At 35.2% G+C, this 15192-nt stretch overlaps 2 protein-coding genes across 3 annotated transcripts; both read right to left on the bottom strand.

Annotated features, from left to right (window-relative positions):
• Positions 1-1616: 1616 nt before the first annotated feature.
• On the bottom strand, positions 1617-8648 carry LOC18101402 (delta-1-pyrroline-5-carboxylate synthase). Its single transcript, XM_024606295.2, has 20 exons — positions 8356-8648; positions 7907-7978; positions 7732-7835; positions 7285-7387; positions 6906-7067; positions 6566-6843; positions 5946-6096; positions 5518-5682; positions 5259-5336; positions 4874-4963; positions 4347-4433; positions 4143-4229; positions 3950-4046; positions 3752-3855; positions 3509-3584; positions 2885-3035; positions 2695-2763; positions 2426-2492; positions 2275-2345; positions 1617-1960 (listed from the first exon to the last, which is right to left on the bottom strand). The coding sequence occupies exons 1-20, from the start codon at positions 8413-8415 to the stop codon at positions 1885-1887; spliced, it is 2148 nt and encodes a 715-aa protein (XP_024462063.2). The 5' UTR covers positions 8416-8648; the 3' UTR covers positions 1617-1884.
• Positions 8649-11064: 2416 nt separating this feature from the next.
• Positions 11065-14509, bottom strand: LOC7487980 (uncharacterized). 2 transcript variants are annotated; one of them, XR_002983094.2, is made up of 7 exons: positions 14269-14509; positions 14012-14057; positions 13800-13883; positions 12435-12600; positions 12050-12323; positions 11235-11952; positions 11065-11145 (listed from the first exon to the last, which is right to left on the bottom strand). XR_002983094.2 is itself a non-coding variant. In XM_024606085.2 (6 exons), the coding sequence occupies exons 1-6, from the start codon at positions 14320-14322 to the stop codon at positions 11761-11763; spliced, it is 816 nt and encodes a 271-aa protein (XP_024461853.1). In that variant the 5' UTR covers positions 14323-14509; the 3' UTR covers positions 11065-11760. The 2 variants fall into 2 exon arrangements, 1 of the variants encoding a protein (XP_024461853.1); XM_024606085.2 differs by having other exon boundaries at positions 11065-11952.
• Positions 14510-15192: the final 683 nt, after the last annotated feature.

Genomic DNA, 15192 nt, shown 5'->3' on the forward strand with positions numbered 1-15192 from the left:
TCATGACCTTGGATTCAACTGTTAAAACCTCTAAATCTTAGATGCACATGTATGCATGTCAAGACGGAGTGTTGGTTTTTGACTGCATAAAATTCCAAGGCTAGCAAATGACAAACTTATTCTTAAACTCCCTCGTACTTTATTGATCATTAGAGGTTTTATTTAAGCAACCTTAGCAAGAAACAAGCAGCGGCTAAATCTGCTATTCGTTACATATAGAATTAAAAAAGAACATAAGAGAAACAAAGAAGATTTATGTCAATCCTAACAGACTTTAACAATTTCAAATCAGCATGTGTTTTATTAAATCTAAAACTCTTATCAGTTCCATATCGTCAGTAGTTTCCAAGACATCAATTCAGCACGGAGTAAGAATTACTACTACTCCATTAAAATAATTTTTATGTAGTGAAGCTCCTTAGTTTGTATTTTCAAACTTTTTTTTCCTTTTCCTTTTTTTTTTAATTTTACTTTCTTTTCTTTTGATTTTACTATTCAATATTTTATTAATTTTGAATTTATAATTGTAATATATTTTAGTTTGCTTTATATGAGGTTATAGAAATCTTAAATAAATATCTCAGTATTTGACGATACTCAATTTTCTGCAAGTGCATATTTTTTTTATTATATCATTAAATAAAAATATAGAGTTTAACAAAACAAATTTTTTAAACCCAGTGAAGTCCATGATCCGAGTTGTGTGTCTTATGAGTTAAGACGTGAAGTCCGAGTTGATCCAACATGTTATTGTCTCAATTTTAAAAAAAATATGTAAACTTGAAATGTTTTTAGAATCAAACCATGCTTTTATTGGTTCCTCAAGTTCATGTAAAATCAACTTTCATATGTGTTAATTTTAAACTGGATTAGGCAAGAAGTCAAGTTGAGTAAATATAAATATAAAAATAATTATTAATTAAGAGTCAAATTAGATCACAAATTGAGTTGATTATTAATTCAAGTGAATATAAAAATTAAAGAGTTAATATTATACTTTTAAAAATCAATTTAAAAGTCGAATCGAGACCGAATAATCAAATTGCCCTTTGTTGTGTAATGGAAAAGGCAGTAATTCCTTCTTTTTTTTTAGTTTAACGTAGGTGTCCGGGTCAGTTTGCGCGCACCTCGACTAATCCCACGAGCCCTGAAGTTAATGACCATGTAAACCTCCAGTGGCCATCATATGAGCAACCACATGGCTCGAACCTGAGACCATAGAGAGAGCAAACCTCTTGATCCCGAGTTCTTATCACTGGATCACCATCTATATGGTTAAAAAAAACAGTAATTCCTTAAATTGACCTTTCCAGGAGAGAGAAGGCGAGGGCAAAGATGCTTTCAATTCGGCAATAGTAACATGTCGCAACCAGTTAATTGAAATCGACCAAGGTATCCTCGAAGGAGCTCTCACCTCTCCATAGATGCGTTCGATAATTATTATTAGGCGGGAAACTTCTGGATTCCAAATTTGCTTAGAGTGTGACTAACACTGTTTCATCTAATTTTGTTTTTTTATTTTTTAAAAAAATTAGATTATTTTGATGTTCTATTTCAAAAATAATTTTTTTTTAAAATAAAAAATATTATTTTAATATATTTTCATACAAAAAAACTTGAAAAATCAATTAATATCATTCTCAAACACCATCTTAAATCTACAAAATTATAAACGGCATCATCAATCTTGAGACCAACTGGAATTGCTAATGGTCAACAGGCCAAGAAAAAAATTGAGATTTATCTGATAACTGCCTAAAAGACACGTCTGCATAATAATAATAATAATAATAATAATAAAAGCAATTAAAATAGAAAAAATGAGACTCAAATGCACAAGGCATGCTGTCCACTATCGCCATCAACTTCTAACTTGCAGACTGATTACATTGTTATATCCTTATGGGTGTAAATCACCCCTTGATCAGCATTCACCACTTGTCCACAACCTCTGAGAATCCTGCATGAGCACAATATGAAGGTCAATATTTCTAGCATAAAATTTTGATAAAATAGTTACGAGCAACAAGTTCCTTCCAATCCTGGTTTTGTCAATTTTTCTAGTTAATACTAAATTCCTCTGGCTCAAACATCATCAGAGAGCAAGCCAGGCAGACAGTCATGGCTACCGAATACTGGCAACCATTCTAAACAGCGTAAAACAACCCCGTGATGCTTATACAAATGGCAACTAATATATCAAGAGACAAGTTCGGGTATATTTTTTTTTATAAAAACCATTTCAAGTCGAACTACACACGAGCAGATTCTTACCATCTAGTAGTTAACAATCCCTCAACCCCTACAGGGCCTCGAGCATGAATCCTGCTTGTGCTTATTCCGACCTATTCAGCCAATAAGAATCAACTACGACAAGTATGAAACCTCAAATGATGCTCAAAATAATTGTGAGATGACATTTTACCTCTGCACCTAATCCAAATCGAGCCCCATCGCAGAATCTTGTGCTTGCATTATGAAAAACAGCAGCACTGCAAATGACAATAACAAGAAACATCACTTGGCTGTCTGTTGTCATTAATGTGCTTTGCATATATGTAAGGAAAGATTGAGTCATCTATAAAAAACTATGATGATAGTCTCATGTTGAATGTTGGAGTTCAGATGATCACAAAAACCCCAAGCAAGGTTAAGGAACGGGAGAAAAAAATACATTCTGTTAATAATTCTTGCCTGTCAACTTGACGTAGAAAGACTTCAGCAACATCATGGTCTTCTGCTACTATACAATCAGTATGTGCACTGTCAACAAGAAGAAAAAAAAACAGTAAATCCACAAACTATACATGTCTGTGTGTGCATGTTTATGTAGGGTAGGAAATGCCAACATCATTATAGTAGAAAAAAAAAGAAATCGACATGCCTTCCATGTTGATGGATATGATCAATGGCGGCATGCTCATCATCAACAATTTCAACAGTGCAGGCCATAGAATTGTACTCGTGATGGAAAGTATGGGCCTCTGGAATGTTCAATTCCTTGCATGCCCTTTGTCCACCAAATAAAGTAACGCCTGGAAAAGAAGCACCAATTATCAGATCCTTGATTAGTATGTCATGCCGAATAGTCTCAGGGGAGTGGAAGTCTTAAGTTGCATACAAGTTTTTGAAACCAAACACATTGTTGAAGATCAATATTTAAGTAAAATAGATGGAATACAAAGAGTGAACAATACTGATTGGAATATAGCTTAAAATCAGCTGTAATGCCCTCATTTTTGGGAAAACATTTAAAGCCCTGGTTGTGACATCATATCAAGAAAACTTAATGAAAATTGAACTTTAAATCCATACAAATAAGATCTAAGAACTGTTATATGGAACCAGGTAGATTTCCAAATTATCCAACTCCTATCAATTTAACTACCTTCCATGAATTTTTGCAATAAATCATTAATCTGCTATTGTAAAACAATATGCTATCGAATAGCTCATTATAAAATTATAACATAACCATGATAAGTGGCTGCTATCATGGAATTCCTACCTTCAGTGCGAAGATCAGCAATAAGCTCATTGAGCCCACCACTATGCACCAAATCCTGATGCACAAGAAGTGTTTCCTGGATATAGAAAAAGAAAAACGACCAAAAAACTTGCCAAGTCATGAACAAGCAAAGTAGATGTGCAAATGTTTATCCAGACTCAATAAAATAATCATGGAAAATGTCAGAAATAAAGTTGAAATGGACACTAATAATGAATAGAAAATATAGATGAATACACATACCATTGCGTTGCAAGCTGCTGGATAATCTACTTTGGCATCCAAGACAACACGCTTTGCCATTTCAATGTTAGCAGACTTATCGACATAGACATGACAAATGCCATCTGAGTAACAAAGGGAACCGCTTTACTAAGAAATCTAGATATAGTATGAGAACAGAGTAGGCACTGAACTGTATAATCCAATTATCTGTCTCACCAGCATGACCAAGAACAGGAATTTTAGTGGATGACTTTATTTTAGAAACAAGTTTACTGCTGCCTCTTGGGATCACAAGATCGATAACATCATCAAGCTGAAGCAAAAAAATAATAAGTTCTAACTTCTGTTTTTAAGACCATCATTCTTAAACACTGTTTTGCTGGTCAGGCATCCTTTAAGATCTACACACCTTAAGCAGATCAGGAATTTCATCAATTGAAGTCACTAGCCCAATAAGTTTTCCACCAACAGTGTCTGGGATGGCTGTAGTGATTACCTACATAATTAGCAAGGGACGAGAAAAATACAGACATAATTTTATTGACAATCTTACATCTGAAATACTATCACAATCAAGTAATATTCATAAATATCTGTATTTAAAGAACCAAACCTTGTGCAAAATTGCATTTGACCTCTTGGCCTCCTTTCCTCCTTTCAAGAGGAGTCCATTCCCACTTCGGATTGCCAATGAAGCTATCTACTCCGCCATGTAAAAAAAGGATGACAACAAACACTTAAACAGGATATGGGATTTACATACTAGACCAAAAAAATAAAGAGTCTGTTTCTAATTTGAAAGAACAAGGACCTTATGAATGTTAAAATCCAAGAAACACATTGAAAATTGAAACAAATTTTCACAATTAGTCCATGTCACTCAAATAATACCAAGGCAGATTCTCAGGTCCATGACCTACTGCCTTATGGGCTCAGGAAAAAAAAAGAGAGAGAGAAGAGAAAAGAGAAAAGACTTTGAAAGACAGCCAGTAACTTAATATTTCATATCCCAGTAAACCCATTCATTCATTAAAAAAAAAAAAAAGCAGATATTTAAACTAAGAGGCAACCATAACCTAGTGCTAGACTATGTTTTTATCCTGCCTTGACAACAATACTAAAATATCAGTCTTAAATTACCTGCACTAGAGCATCTGGTCGAGACTCGAAAATAATCAGGAGAACACCTAAAGGAGATGAGGTTTTCTCCAGGACGAGTCCATCTGCCAGCTGAAGACATGAAAGTAATTAGAAACGTCACAAATCATGCATTCCAGAGCCATAAGTCCAGCAATAAGTATATTTCTAGTAAAATACTTTAATTCATGATTCTGAATTGCACATCTCATTAATTCTTATTAAATGGTTGAGGTGGTCTCATTTTTAGCTGCATGCATTACATCTTAACATGTATAGCAAAAACATCAAATTATTTTATCTATACCACCGGTGTACCAGATGAATGGAAATCCTTAAAATCAGGTAGCAGAAAGGAACAAACACATGTAAAACACACTTTCCTTACCTCATTTCTCTTCAAAATACAACCAATTGGGTCGTCCATGTTAGCAAGCACACGAATAGTGTTCGCAAGACTCTTAATCTGTCAAGGTCAGTGTATTTTTATTTAGAAACAAGAAATATAAGAGGAGACCATTCAATAAAACAAGGACATAAAAACAATCAAATCATTATGCTAGATGGCAAATTAAACTGGAAAGAAACCAGAAGGTGGAAAATGGCAACAAGAAAAATTAAATGTATAAAAAATAGAGCTGTCTTGCCTTCCCAGGCTTTAAAGCCAGCCGAGATATCAAGGATTTCTCCAATCCAGCCTCTTGTGCAGCAACAACATCAGATTCATTTTCAATATTGATCAGTTTTTCATTGGCTTCTAGCGCATCAGCTACGTCCAGCAAAATCTTGTTCCTATCTTGTGAAGACAAGGCCTGCAGAACGAGTTTCTACCAAGTTATTGTGCTGTTAAGACAAAAAGGAGGACAAAAAGAAGGCACACCTGTGTGCTACTTCCATTTGTGAATAAAAAACGTGTATAATAGCATAAACATTTTAAACTGTTGTCAATGTCATCATACCAAGTTATTGCGCTGTTAAGACAAAAAGAAGGCACACCCGTGTGCTACTTCCATTTGTGAATAAAAAACGTGTATAATAGCATAAACATTTTAAACTGTTATCAATGTCATCATACCTGGAGCCTTCTGGAACTTTCCCTTGCTGCAACTGCCATCTCACGTCCACCAACTTCTTTATCTAGGGCCCACAAATGTGCATCTTGATGAAAGAGGGTGCCAACACGCTCTCCTTGAAGGACTTTAATTATGTTTTCAGGTGCATACCCACTTCAAAAGAGAACAAGAAATAATTTCACACTACGGGAAAAGAAAACTAGTTCAAACCAGTACCACATTGTAGGAAGCTCAAACTTTGGATTCAGAAAGATAACTCTACCAACTCCCCAAGTAAAACATTCATTATCATTCAATTTTTCAAGGAAGCTAAGAAACGAGGGTTGATTTTCTCTTGCCCCATCCATTCTCCTAGGGGCACCCACCCAATGTGATGGGGAGCAAAAATAAGCAGCAGTTTTGCAACAGCATAAACTTCTTAAGATAATGTCGGGCATGAACTGTACAAATGTAATCTTTATTTTATGCTAAGACTTTGTTTTATGCTTACAGGAGGACATATTTTTAATTGCGACAAAGTGGCCATGTACTTTTAATTAGTTATTTTGTCTAAGAGAACCAATTTTTTAATGTATATTATAGTTATGATCCATGAGAAAGTAGCATTGGATTAAAAGTTTACCTGGTTATAACAACAGGGATGCCAGCATAAGCTGCATTGACAGCAGCTTTTACTTTGGCTGTCATGCCCCCTCGACCCACCCTAGACTTGTCTCCAAAAGTAATTTCACTCTGATGTATTTCCTTAATGTATGTGTGAATCAGCTTTGAACGCGGGTCACTTGGAGGGCCACTGTAAAGACCTTCTACGTCACTCAGCAGAACAAGAAGATCAGCTTTTAACTCCAGAGCCAGCAAAGCTGCTAAACTGTCATTATCCCAAAATATTCCAGAAGAATCCTGCAGTGGCAGCCCATGATCAGAGCTGTAAAATGAATGGATACAAACTCCATCTCACATACCTCATATGGAGCTTTCCTAGTACTGACTGCATCATTCTCATTAAATATAGGGATAACCCTCAGAGCTAACAGTGATTGCACTGTCTCATCCAGTTGCTTTCTAAAATCTTTATTCTTGAAATCCCTATCTGTCACAAGAAGCTGTGCTGATGTTACATCCAGCTGCACCAAAAAAAAGAGAGAGAGCACAACATTACATTTCGAAATAAACCAAGAAGTGAAATGGGGGAAAACAAATGCGCATTAGAAATGGTTATGAGTTATGAATAAGTATCCTTGAAAAAGATAGAGACATCTATAGATGCTCAGGAAGACAAGAAACTGGTCAAGATTTTAATTCAGGTGCGAAAACGATAAACACAGCTATTATCTAAAGTACCTGACTAAACATTGTATCATATAGAGCCATGAGACTGTTTTGTCCAACAGCTGCACAGGCCTTCCCATCAAGATCGACTTGTGGTTTTTGGAGATCAGAGAAACTGCATCACACATGAAATCATTAAAATATATACAAATGCCAGTTCAACTAGCTTTAAAAAAATAATAAAATAAATAAAATTAAAGGAGAAGAACAAAGCAAGAGAAAACTTTCAGTGTAAAATCAGCTTTTGCATAACAGTTGGGTAAATGACATGGCTTCTCTTTTCCCCCTAAAAATTGGCAGCAATTACATAACTGAGTCCAAAACAACAACATCACGCAATTATGAACTAATTACATGCATAAACAGTTTCTCGCATCATCACCGGGAATGATTCCAGCCATGTATAAAACCAACTATCTCCCGCATCCAAATAAAAAAAAAGTCGACAGAGTACTTAACCTGCTGTTGACGAATCTTCGATATTTAAGCCTTTGGCGACCAAGTCCAACAGCACCCGATGTCACCACGATAACTTCGTATCCGAGAGAACTCAAATCTTTAATCTGCATGCAAAACTCATTGTTATAATCCTTCATAAATTAAGCACATAAAAATATTATGATGAAATCATCACCTGCTCGCAAAGTGCCCCTAATCTTCCAAGGGCTAATCTTCCATCCGCTCGAGTTACAACAGCGGTCCCAACCTTCAGCAACCAAATCTCAAAATAAGCAAATAACGCAAACCTTTTGATAAAAAAATGGAAACAACAATCACTAATCATATCAAACGTCGAAGTCCGTTTAATTCTATTCGGTTAAGATTTTCATTTTTTAATCAAACATAATATAGTATCATTAAAAAAAAAAGAACAGATTAATTGAACATGAAATTGTCAGTCTTTCCAGCTAAAAGAAAATGATGCATGGCATCTAGTCAAATATATAAAAACAACGTGAACACCATATCTTAATCCAAAAACAAATCTACATGATAACGATACAACTTTAGTTTTGTTCACACATTTACAAAGTTAATACAGAGACTAAGAAAGCAATAAGACACAGGGGAAGAAAAAAAAACCTTGATAATGAGACGCTTAACGTCATTGAAAAAGGCACGAGAACGATCCAGGTCGCTCATTTTGTGTTGAGAACTCAAACTCGGGCCGAGTCAGCTCAAAAGGAGATATTTATGAGGCGACTCGAGACAGAGAGAGAGAGAGAGAGAGAGATTGAATTATTGAAAGATGCTTCACTGGTGGCGGTTTATGTAGGGTCGAGGGAGGGAGCGAGATGGTTAGAAGGTCACATAGAAAGACAAAAACGTAGGATTCGTGTTACAGTTGTTTGTTTCGGCTCTAATACAGAGGAGGACAGAAAGGGACGGCCCACCCCCCTGTTTTTATCCTTTCTTAACTGTGAAACGGAGATCCGTTCCGGGCGGGCGGGTTGGATCTTTTTTTTTATTTTTGTTGTTAGGCTAAATCTCTCTATTTTTGGTTTCTTCTCTCTTGATGAATTGAATTAGCCCTGCTCTTTTGGAACTGTTCTTTTTCTTGTGCCTGCAAATAATTCTATATATTAAAGTCACGCTGTTGAAATTTATTCTCGTGAATCTTTTAATCTCTACATCAACTAACTATTTTTTCAAAAAAAAAAAAAACTGGCTCAGTCTGCTTAATTAGTATATTATTAATTAAAGATTACATTCTACTATCAATTATTTAAAAAATGGGATCCCTGTAGGCAGAAAGATTGATTCAGTTCATACAAGTGTACAATGGATAAAGATTTCGAAGACCAAAACAGCATAGGATAATGACACATGGATTAAGGTTCAATGGCGGGTGAATTTCCCTTTCAATGCTGGCTCTTGCTCTGTCAAGACTCGAGAGAGCACGGCATTTGACACGAGGTATTACAACTCCAATCACAATTAAGCTTCCACCACCCACAGGAGGAGGAATAAAATTAAGAATTCTAGGAACTGCGGTGTTTCCTGCAGAATTTCCACTGCTACAAAACTAATCTTTTCCCGGCATCCTTGTTTGCCTACCTTGTTGCATTGGATGCAATGCCAGTTCCCACCAGATATCTCAATGTTCCTAACCTTCCAAACAACCAAGCATCAATGGTTTTTGCTCAGAGATGATCCTGCGATGGAATTTCCACGCTCGAGCTTTTCAATACTTAATTAATGCAATTAAAATTTACATTATCATGGCAACCAAAAAATTGATTTCATTAATATGGGCTAACAATAGCATAGGTTCATCAACAGACTAGCCAAGATCCACCGAATATCTCAATGCTCCTGACCTTCCAATTTCCATATAACCCAGCAGCCAGCTGAGGAAACGGGTCAGGTTTTGACCGCCGTGTACAAGGAATCCATGCAGGGCGGCGCAGGCATATGTAAATGGTGAACGTTCACTCACGTAAGGCCTTCACGGAACTTAAAAAACAAAGATTTAAACCACCATCTTTAGGGTTACATTATAATTACAATTAAAGAATTAACTATAAAAAAGCACTTTCATTGTTGTAGTAACTGTGCCTCCTCTCACCTCTGTACCTTGAATTACTACAGTGCATATATAGTTTAAACGTGAAATTACATTCTGATCCTTTAATTTTATTTTTTCTCATGTTTCATCTTTGTATTTTAAATATTTATATTTTAATCACGTACTTCATTTTTATTACAATTAAGTTTTTAAATATTGAGAAAAAGGAGAAAGTTATCAAAGAAAAAAAAAATAGAAGTTTTTGATAGACCACATTTCGATGATAAAAATATCAAAATTAATGTGATGGGTTGTTTTGGAGAGAGTTTTCATTAAAGATGATTTGAATTTTTAATTATATAAACCATGATCAATTTTTTGCATTGACTTAGTTTGATTTTTAGTTTTAAAATTGATTATAAAATGTTTTTAGATTGTAAATGAAGTTATTAAGTTTCATAAGGCAGTTTTAGGTACTTCTAAATGAAAATGAGTACAACTTTTATGTTTTTGAATCAAAATATCTCATAATTCAATATTCAATGGGCAAAATTTGCTGTGGTGGAAGATTTCTTTCTTGTCAATCCAAGTAAATGATATGTCATCCTTTCCACGCATGGAGTGTCTAGGTTTTGTAGACGTTAGGCGTTCAAGCCTAACAATCTAGGCATGTCATCCTTTCCACGCGCAGATGTGTCTAGGTTTCGTATACGCTAGACGTTCAAGCCTAATAATCTAGGCCTATAAGCTCATAACCTATGGCTATATTAGCCCTTCCACTCTTCTTTTAACTTTTCACACGGTTGCATAAAAATAATTAAGACATTATTTTTTATTTCCTTGTTGGAATTTGGTTCACAGATCATTATAAGTTTTTATACAAGTTTATAGATGATAATCCATGATTCTAATCAAAAAACGCTTTCCATCAAAATAAAAAATAAATAAGAGAATAATTTTTTTTTTATTTTAATAGCTTTAAATTTTTATTCAAAAAACCATGTCCTTGATTAAAAAAAAAATATTGGCTTTTTCGGATAAGAGAAGAAATGCATAAATAAAACGAGAGGACTTTGATTGATCGCATATATTTTTTACCATAGAATTTAAATAATTGAAATTTTTTCAGGCTATTTTTTTTAAATCGTCACGAAATCAAATAAAATTTGGTTTCGATGCTGGATCTCAACGTTGAAAATAAATTCTGTAAAAAAATTACACAAAAAAATGCGGGCATTGGTGAAAAGAAATATGAAAATGAGCTCAGATGCTGGATCAAGATATAAAAGGAAGCCGATGACTCTGGAGGTCACACTGAATGATAAGATAAACTACACATCAATTTCCATATGAATCTCTTTAGCCTACAAGATCAGGGGATGAGTGATTAGCGAAGACGAGCAAAAATAAAGATCAAGGTCAAATACATAGCCGTTATCAACATATCACGCACCAAATGACTCAATTTGATCTTCCTTGTGTTCAGCTTGGATCTCAGATTCCAAGGAGACCAGGTAGTGAGCCTTGTTTGCTTGAATGAGGTATGCTGGCCAAAACAATTAGTCAAATCATTGGGAGTTACTTAAACAAAACTCCAGATCAGTATGTGTTTACACAACCAGTTCATACGAGGAAATCTCGAGCTGAAAGAGAAGTTTTTCAAAACATTGCGGAAAAATTGCAGCAATGATGTTTCCCTGTCTACTTGCTCCAGTCTTCTAAAAGATGCAAACTGAATCCAGAGCCATGCCATCCCAACCACTAAGCAATAAATTATAACCACAACACCACTAGTCAAAGACAAGCCTTGGAATTCTTTACCACAGCGCACCCTGATAGGTGTTACTAAACCAAGAAATTACGTTCCACACAAATTCTCTCTAACATTTTGGACTTCCAGATTCATGCAGTGCGAGGCTTATTGGAAAACCTTAAAGCTCTCTAACATTTTGGACTTCCAGATTCATGCAGTGCGAAGCTTATTGGAAGAACCAAACCTTAAAGAAGATTGCTAGAGCCAGTTGCAAGAAGAACGCTGCAACCACTATAATTGCAAGATCATTCCCCTCAACAAGGGTCTTGAGATTTGAAGCAACAAACATGCCCGAGTCAACACCAGCAACAAGTATAATGATCCAACGAAAAGCCTCAACTGGGACAACCAACAAAAACTGAAAATATTCCACAGGGCATGCATAGGTCTTTTAAGGCCCAGGAAAAGATAAACAAACAAATGAAATATATAAAGCCACAGTTGGTGATGCTTACCGAGCTTGGAACAAAGATGAAAAGAGAATATCCCCACATGCACCAAAACTGTATCAGCTTAGGATTTGATTCCAGATAACGAAACAAGAAATAAAATGCCAACGGCACCACAATTGCATAGCCGTAGACTGAAAACACTGCCACATTCACATATCCAACATCAAAGCTCCAAGAAGATTTGTGATCAGTACGTTTCTGTATGAGGTAGGTGGCAAGGTTTCCAAGAGAAGCAAGCACAAATATCAATGTAGTTGCGACCCAGACAAGTCCGTATCTAGCATATTAAAAAATGAAATGAACAATTAGATGCCAGGTGAAAGTTGCATCAAGGAAAAACATACAAAGTGAGGAGGGAAGAGGGAGAGAGACAGAGAACCAAACTCACAGATCAGGGTTTGCATCAATCTTGCTGAAAAAATCACCACCAATAGGATAAAAAGAGCTCATCAATCTGTTGACAACAATATCTGTATCCACGTTGAAATATTGCATGTATGATGAGATACTAAATACCCCCTTCCAATTGTTTGGTGGTTGTTGCTCAAATCCCTCTGGGTGTAAAAGGGGGGGCTGTTAGATATGAACAGAAACTAATAACCTCCTTGAAAACAAATGCATCATTAGAAACTTTGGTACAACTGGACTGCTACTAATACAATAATGTAAAGAAAGATATGCATTTCCTGTTTCCTTCTTGGCAAATCAAAACACTGATCAGATTTCTCAGTGAGCAGCATCATGACCAACCAAAGCATTGATTTGTACCATACAGCCATATTTTAGTCCACTTGACAAGATTTCCTAGCTGAATTAAGAACAGCTATATTGGAAAATAATATTTGATTATGAAGAAAGTTCGCTTTGTATGAGCGTTCTAGAACTATACTAATTGAAAACATTAGTATTTACTTTTTAGAAGTTAAAAATAGGAATCCACTTCAAATTACTGACATCAACTTGAGATTACATCGTTTAAATGTAAACTCTACTCCTCCAGGCCTCATCTGTAATCACCACTGGGAAATATGAAACCCCACCAAATTATAAATTCCATTTAAACAAACCAAATGAAAAGCTACAAGGTGATTGCTCAAAATCAGATAATCTCAGTCATTAAACACAGATAAATTAAAGGGTCTGAAGTCTATATTTCACATTTTCAAGGAATGACAAATATGAAGGGTGTTCTTGAATTAAGGTCACAATTACTCTAAGCACATTAGATGTTGTAACCTAAACCAACATGATTGCAAGGAATAAACCTCTGATAGCAGCAAATTCACTAATCATATACAACAATATAGCAGATGCCAGATGTCCGCACCACAATGTCATTGAGCTATTAGTTTTCATGCTTCCATGGAAACAATGGATGCAGTCCATGTTTCATAGCTACAGAAATTCATTACAAGAAGCCATGACAAAAAACCTCAATATATGCTTGCATCAATAATTACTTTCTATTGTTTATATTTACAATGAGGCTCTCTTCTTAGAACCCAATAATAGTATTCCTCCATAAAAGATACAAAACCCCGGAGAAACACATTCAAGGAGCACTCCCCGTTACCACGAGCCAAAATGATATCTTTTGGAAGAAAAACTACCAAATATTAAAATTTTCAAAGTGGGGAAACCATATTCAAGAATTCAATGAAATATCAGCAATAATAGTAAAACTGCAAAAAAACTAATTAATCTTGAATAACATATCCATAAACATGCACAATGAATTATTCAAAACCCATACCGGGTGGACTTCCAAGAGTTTGATAACCGCGGCCACTGCCTCCATTAATGTTTGGAGGGAAGGTTTGCATACTTGCTTCAGGAACTGCACATTTAAGTTCATAAACAAATTTTCATGCTCTAGAATTTTATAATTGATAGTAACGAATTCAACTCCAACCATAAACAGCAAAACCCTAAAAATCCCAAAAAAAAAAAAAAAAACTCATTTACCTTCATAATTCACGATAGTTTTTGCTTTTTCTTCAGTGACCACGGCCTATAAAGAAATTGAAAATCAAGAAAAAATTTTATGTTAATTAATGCTTTATTACTTAGTAGTGTTTGCAGTTAAGCCACGGGACCTATTAGCAGCGAGCGGTTAATACTTTCCAGACTAATCTCAATATCCATTCTAATTAAATAAATAAAAAATTAAAATCAATAGAATTAGCTTGGCTTCTCTAAATAGAAATGAATTGGATACTTACAGGTACTGAACCGAGCAAATGGCTAGAAGGGAGATTTCCGTAAGATTCGTCCATCGGCAAATTGAGATCAGACAGAATCCGGTTTGAAGTAAAGGATTAGTTAAGTTTTCTATTATTGGGATTGGAAAGGGAAAAGGAGCCCTAAAGTTTTGTTGCTTTTCTCAGTTTGGAAGGAAGAAGGAAGAGGAGACTGGCTGGCTGGTTTACCAGCTCTCTCCTCTGTCAGTGGATGGTGGTGACACGCGCAAGTTGAACGCGTGATAACTTTCTGTTGCTGTGGGTACCACCATAGGCTTGCTTTACACTGGAGCCACGTGCGCATGAATATCATCATGGCTTGAAGTTTGGGCTTATTGTTCCGTTTTGATAATGGTTTTTTAAAAAAAAATAATTAAGAAAATGTCGTTTTTAGTACAAAAATATCAAAACAAATAATAGACTAGGACTAGGAGTTTAATAAATTAATACAGATTTTTAACTGAATTATCAGATTTTTTTTTTTTTTTTTTAATTTAGATCAGTACAAGTCAACCGATTATTATATCAACCTGCATGTTGACATCGAATACACTTGCGATGGTTGTCAAACCTGAAATCTGGGATTTTTACAGGTTTGACTAAAGTGTTTTGTGCTTGTGCTTAATACAGGGTTGGATTAAAATATTAGGGTCTAGTTTTTTTTTTTTTTTTACAAGACAAGTTTTCTATATTCTTCAATTTTTGCGTCAATAAACAGATAAAATTAAGAAAATATATAGGAGAAAAAATAAAGAGGCGAATAATGTTTGGGAGGTCATGCCTTGCTTGATGGGGGGTTAGGGTATTTATACACCTTATTCTCCACGATTATGACCATAGCGTGTTTGACCATGTGTAGAAATAATGATTATTCACCTGCTTTCTTGACAAATGAAAATGTATTCG

Source organism: Populus trichocarpa, chromosome 8 (assembly GCF_000002775.5).
Source record: "Populus trichocarpa isolate Nisqually-1 chromosome 8, P.trichocarpa_v4.1, whole genome shotgun sequence".
NCBI classification, from domain to species: Eukaryota; Viridiplantae; Streptophyta; class Magnoliopsida; order Malpighiales; family Salicaceae; genus Populus; species Populus trichocarpa.